At 34.6% G+C, this 6,971-nt stretch overlaps 1 protein-coding gene across 1 annotated transcript; it reads left to right on the forward strand.

Moving 5' to 3' along the window:
• The first annotated feature begins 2,354 nt into the window (after window positions 1-2,354).
• LOC149216436 (uncharacterized) lies at window positions 2,355-3,650 on the forward strand. The gene has a single exon (XM_089389956.1). The coding sequence runs from the start codon at window positions 2,355-2,357 to the stop codon at window positions 3,648-3,650; it is 1,296 nt and encodes a 431-aa protein (XP_089246082.1).
• The last annotated feature ends 3,321 nt before the right edge of the window (window positions 3,651-6,971 follow it).

Genomic DNA, 6,971 nt, shown 5'->3' on the forward strand with positions numbered 1-6,971 from the left:
CCATGGGTCCACCACACCATCCATATTTGGGGTTAACGCTACCAATCCATCATGTCAGTGTCGCCGATATGTTCAAGAGAAGTCGCTCAGAGAATTCACATGTGTCTCACCCACTGCAATACATTTACGCTCCATTCTTTCATGACCGCCACCCTGAACCTTATATCACCAAATCGTTTTCACCTCCATTAAAATCATTTGCTCCGTTCCGTGTCATTGATTTGGGATTCACTAAGTCCCTCCTATGACGAATCGCTTCTTGTCGACATTAGCTCATTATCCAAGAAGTCGATCTAGGAACAACCCTTTTAGTACTTTGAAACTTGCATGCCTCAATGGCAAGTTTCTCACTTCCGGCGACAGGTTTACATCAATGGCCTTCGACCGAAATATTTTGCGTGGTGTTCGACGCCAAGTCCCTTATTCACACCACGTGAATTGTACTGTAGTACCTTGAGGGTCATCATCATTATCGTGATTCCTCTCGCGCCTGTTAACATCTTACATCATTGACTGGTAATCAGGGGATGTCTTTCCATGTTCGACTCCAGAACATCTCTCACATGGATCGACTTGTACTTTGAGTGAAGATCGAACGAGATTGAAGACCTCGGATCTAGTTTCATCCATCCGGGTTGCGATATATATTCAGGAAAATAAAGACATCTAATTTACATCATTACTGCGCAGATAATCATCCAACCTAAGGGATGATGGATCTACCAGAATCATCAGTCTACACTCAGACGATTGTCTGTCTTATGTACATGAAAATGAATTTATAAAGCTGAGCATGGGAATGCCTGCCTCAGCTAGATCATGAAAATATTATGAAGATAATGTATTGTATTGTATCTTATTACAGGTCGCCTTCCAGCTTGAAAAAACTTCAAATCCTCATGATAAAGCATTTCACCCGACATCAACAGATTAACGACCTCATGCTTTAGGGGGCAACTGTTATAGACATTTTTGGGCACTGCAACCCCGATCATAAATGTCCATAAACCAAGGGATCTTAAGTCCCTAAAAGTGTTGTTCTGACCTCTAAAAGAACAAGGTCAACTGATTACATCTTCTCCCAGAAGTTCTCCATGAAAAGCTACTCAGAACTGGTCAAAACTGGACCATCTCACCTACTCCATGGTCAAAGTGCGCTGCATCCCACCTAAATACACATGGGAGGTACGATGCATCTTGAAAATCCCTTCTATGGGGTGCGATGGGCGAGAATGGACAAATGGTAGGGTCAATCTGCAAGGTGGAGGATCATGGAATCTTCCAGAAACTTCTCCTGTGACACTTGCCTCTCTGCATTCGCCCAAGGATGAGTAAGAGATCATCAATCTCCAAGTGGAATCAAGAACTATCAGAGAGAGGACACTAATCAAATCTCAAAAGATGACTCACCCCTCTTGCAAACATCTATATATGGATCCCTCATCCCAGAGATCCAGAGGCTGGAATTTTGTATCTTGTAAGGAAGTGCTACTGGTTTCTTGGTGCAACATCATAGTGTTGGGTGAGCTAAGCTTTTCATGAGGTGAAGAAGGGCTTTCTTGCAGAGAGGATGATGCTGGGTCAGAACAATTGGCTGTAATCCTCTTTGCTATTATTGATTATTAATAAAGCTATTCAAGTTTTCCTCCACATTCTTGTATGATTGATGATATATGCATTTGTGTGGTCAATATATTTCTGGTCCTATATTGTTTATGATAATAGATCTATGTTCTTGGATAGTGTTATGCTGCTTTGATTCTACAGGTTCTCTTTGAAGCTGGGTAGATGAGGAAACGAGCGGCAAAGATCTATCAGAAGGGAGAGGAATCAAGCAAGGAACCAAGCGCAAGACAGAGGTTGGTCTCCTTTATTCCCCTCTTATCTACTTCTCATAAAGGGAAAACGAAAGTAGTTTTAGTTTGTTTGTTTCTAAGGTAGCTACCAGCCTTAGTGGGACTAGCAGCTCTGCATAGACACTAGATTTCCCAGTAACACTCCCTCAGATTTCGTTCTCAGCTCCTCCCTCATGCATGTTAATGATAAGTTGATTATTGTCGATATTATTAACAAGACCGGTAACTCCTTCCCTAATTTTGATTTTCTTCGTTCTCCCTCACTTCCCTATTATAAAAAATATTTTGACAATATTAATAATAACATGAAGAAATATAATAAATGCTCTAAAAATTCAATTAAATACAAAAATAATAAGAATACTATTAATACAAATGACTTCACTTATAATAATAACTCCTCTTTCAAGTTTAATAATAATAATAATAATAATAATCATAACAACTACTACTATAATAATAATAACAACAACTACAAATAATAATAATAATAATAATATGGTAGGTTTTAAGAATGTTATTAATCTTTCGAGCAAAAATTTTGATCCCTCCGTCTTTAGTCTCCTCAATAAGGGTCTCAATTTTTCCCTTGCCCCGAATAAGATTCCTACTGATGACATCATCTGTAGCATCGAATACGAGATCAAGGACCTTCCAGACAATATCAAGGAGACTATCAGACAAGATTTCGCCACTGTTCTTAGGAAGGCTAAACCTCCTAAGAAGAAGCTAAGAAAGGTTGAGTTTCTTGCTCTTAAAACCCTAAGGGATGACCTCGACATTGTCGTCCTTAAGGCGGACAAGGGTGGAGCTATTTTCATTCTTGACAAGTATGATTATGTCCATGAAATGGTAGAACATATATCTAGTAGTGGGAGTTACATCAATCTTAAGAAAAATCCCCTTAAATCCATTTCTAAGGAGGTTTCTTCAGCGATTAAAGCAGATCCATCTCCTAATCCCCTTTCCCGTAAGCTCATTGTAAGTAGCCCCCTTACCCCTAGAATCTATGGTCTTCCGAAGATTCATAAATCTGGTGCCCCCTTGAGACCTATTGTTAATACCATTAACGGTCCATCCTATCTTATGGCTAAGTTCCTAGCCCAAAAGCTCAAACCTCTTGTAGGTTGCATTGATTCTTTTGTGAAAGACTCTGCCTCCTTCATTCAAGAATGGAAAGATATCAAATTAGATCCTAGAGATTTATTGGTGAGGTTTCATGTCGTTTCCTTATACACCAAAATCCCCATCCAAGAAGCTATTGATATCATTAATCGCATCACTGATAAGGACACTTCCAAGTTAGTTGGCCTTTGCCTCACCTCTACTTTCTTCAGATTCCAAGGCGAGTTCTATGAACAAACCTGTGGTGTTGTGATGGGCTCCCCTCTCTCCCCCATTGTTGCAAACTTGTTTATGGAAGATTTTGAGACAAGGGCCCTTGCATTTACCAAATTCTGTCCTAAAAAATGGAAGAGGTTTGTCGATGACACTTGTGTCATCCAGCCTCATGGACGGGAGAAACTAGATCTGTTCCTCAACCACCTAAATTCTCTTTCAGATTCCATCAAGTTCACTATGGAGGTTGAGGAGAATGGTCTCCTTTCCTTTCTCGACATTCTCCTTTCTAGGAGGGATGATGGTTCCATTTGTCACCAAGTTTTTCAAAAGAAGACTCACATAGAACAATACCTCCATGCTAATTCTCATCATTTCCCAGCTCAGAAATTCAGGGTTCTCAGCACTCTCACTACCCGTGCTCTAAGAATCTCTGATGATGACCACCTTGATTAGGAGAAGTCTCATTTTCTTGAGGTTTTTGAGAACAATGGGTATAGTAGACCCCTTAGCCTCAACGCCTTTCACAGAGCTAGCAAAGAGCCGAGGGTTAAATCCACTCTTGCTGATCCTATTCCTAAGATTTATCTCCCATATATCCAAGGAACCACGGATAGGATTGCCCATATTCTTAAGAAGACTAATGTTTCTTCCTCCTTCAAACCTCTCAATACCATTAAAAATTCTCTTAGATTGGTTAAGGACCCTATTGACCCAAAGGACTCAAAAGGGGTCTACCCCGTTCCCTACTACTGTGGTATCCCCTACATTGGAGAAACAGGAAGATCTATTAAGCAAAGGATCAGTGAACATGCTGCTGACATCAGACACAATTGCTCCCGCACCTCGGCTCTTGCAGACATGCTGAGAAATCAAAACACCATGTCTTCATTGAAGAATCCAAAGTCATCGCTAAGATTGATCATTTCCACCACAGGAAGCTCAGGGAAGTGATTGAGATTGAAAGGCATGCCAAAAACCTCAATAGGGATGATGGCTGGAAATTAAGTAAAAGCTGGTTCCAGCTCTCGCTTCATAAATTTGGCGCGCTTTCCTCACCCTTATATTTTTTCATCTTCAGTGGTTTTCTATCCTAATTTTGTTTTCTTTCTTCTTGCTAATGGTATTACCTTTACCCTATCTTTTCTTTTTTCCCTTTTTAAGGAGGATAAACTACCCTCTTTCCTTTGATGGTCTCATAATATTTATTTTTGAATCATTCCTAGTAATGAAGTTTGAACCAAATTTTCCTTAATTAAATCTTTCCCAACTAATAGAATCTTGAATGATTATTTTAGCTCATAGTATTATATAAATAATTAATTTATTACATAATAATTACATCAATTAATCATTTTTAATAAAATTATCAACCAAATTACTATGAAAACGACTAGTTTTTCTACCTAATGCACCCTAACTAATAATATTATATAAATAAATTATTCATAGATGATATTATTATTTGACTTGAAAAATAAATTAGTTTAATTATGAACTAATTCTTTACCTAACAATTAATTCTCAACAAAATATTATTATATATATTAATTGTTTTTATAATATTTTCCACCTTATTCGCATTAAATAGATCAACCCTAAATATTAATATTACATAAATAAATTATGCTTAGATAATATTATTATTTTAATTGATAAAGATATTAATTATTTTTAAGATTATTATTAACTAATTTATTAATGATAACGGCTAGTCTTCTACCTAACTCACCTTGAATAAATCAACCCTAACTAATAATATCACGTAAATTAGTTATTCTTAGATTATATTATTATTTAAATTGATAAATTATTTACAAATTCGATATTAATTAATCAATTATTACATAACAATTATTTTCTAACTTAATATACATCTTTTCATCACATATTCCTAAATAATTTCATTTTACCAACGGTTAGTTTTGAACGGCTTACCCTGAACCATGATGCATCCTTGCTATTTATTCTCTCAGATCGTTTGGTTTCTCACCTTGTCCTGAGGATGAACCACATTAGTTGGTTCGAAACGTCGACCCAATCCTTACAATGTGATTAATCCGAAAGACTACTCTCTACATTATGGATCACAAAAGCCTTATATCTAACATTAAGAATAAAATTAAATCAGGGATAGTTAAGATCCTCAACTCCCGCAAAGACAAGTATATATTCTTATTGGGTTTTATGATATAACAGAGGAGTGTATTAGGTTTTACGGTCTAACAACAAAGATTCAAGTAGATTGTCTTAACTTCATACACTCCTGATCTATTATTGAGCTTCAAGATCCATCTTAATTCTTGATCTATTAAGCATCGAGAGGGATCAAATCTCTCAAGGTGCAAACATTTCCTCAAGTTTTGCGCTCGGAAAAAAGGTTTGCACGACAAGAGATTTGATCCCTCTCGACGCTTGATAGATTTGAAGTTAAAATGGATCTAGGTCGGTTTTATCAAAACTTTAATAATACATATAGTTAAATACATGCATTTGGCATTTTTTTTTAGGGAAAGAGAGTATAATTTTTGTATGTTAATAATTAAATTTAAATATGAAATTCTAAAATATCATAATTACTAATATAAATCATTATTATTTTAATTTTGTATAGTTAAATAAATGTAAATTATTTATATTTTATATATATTTCACATTTATATGTATAAAAATATTCTTATATATTTATTAATTAAATTTAAATAATAAATTATAAAATACCATAATTACAAAAATAAATCATTATTATTTTAATATAATATATATATTACAAATCCTTTCTCAAAAATTAATTTATAATTTTATTAAAAAATAAAATAAATTTAATCTTATTATTTTTATTTTTTATTATTTTTCAATAAAACCCACAGCATATAACCCTTAATAACAGCATCTCGTTTAATTCACTATTATAATATCTCCCTCACTCTAAAAAACACCCCTCGATATAAAAAAAAATTATAACTCTTCCATTTCCTTCCCTATAAAAAAAATATATTATTAATATAACAAAATATTTGTTGTTTAACCAAGGCGTAATACAAGTTGGATCTTTTAAAAAACTGAAAGAACTTTGCATCATTAAAACACTTAAAAAATTTATATAATGATTATAAAAGACAACTTAGATTATTAATATAATGATTTGCCTCTTAAAACAAGAAAGAGATTGTGTCATTAAAACATTTAAAAAACTTACATGCTTAAGAAAAAATGTAGTTTTTATAGGTTATTAGTTAAATTTAATTATAAGCATAAATGTTATATATACATATATATGATGATGGTGGTTAACGTTCACTTAGACCAAACTTTGGTCTATCAGACCTAAAGAAACAAATTATTTAATTTGGTTTAAGATTTTATTCCTATGCTCAAAAATCTTGGAGAGAAGCCTCCTGAGCTCATTGTAATTTTGACAACGTAAAAGGCTAGGAAGGTCAGTATTGCAACAAATATTTTGACACTGAGATCTAATGTGGTTGTATGTGGGGCACTCTAAGAGGAAGTGATTTTCATCCTCGATGTTCGTATTCTTACAGAGATGGCAGAACCTTTCCATCCATGGTGTTTTAGGAACTGCCCAATGACCCTTTTCACTATGGAGCTCATCAGAGTTCTTTCTAATCTTGGCTATATTAATTTTCTTCTTTGAGCTAGTTAAAACAGAAAGATACATTTTATCTTCTAGGGTGGGATTGATGACCTCCTTATAATATCTTAATTTTCTTTTAGTTGTTAAATCTTTCTCACACCACATTTTTTCTTTGAACTTAG

This window comes from Pinus tabuliformis, chromosome 1_1, assembly GCF_031772625.1.
Source record: "Pinus tabuliformis cultivar Carrire ecotype Pingquan chromosome 1_1, CPIR1, whole genome shotgun sequence".
Lineage (NCBI taxonomy): Eukaryota > Viridiplantae > Streptophyta > Pinopsida > Pinales > Pinaceae > Pinus > Pinus tabuliformis.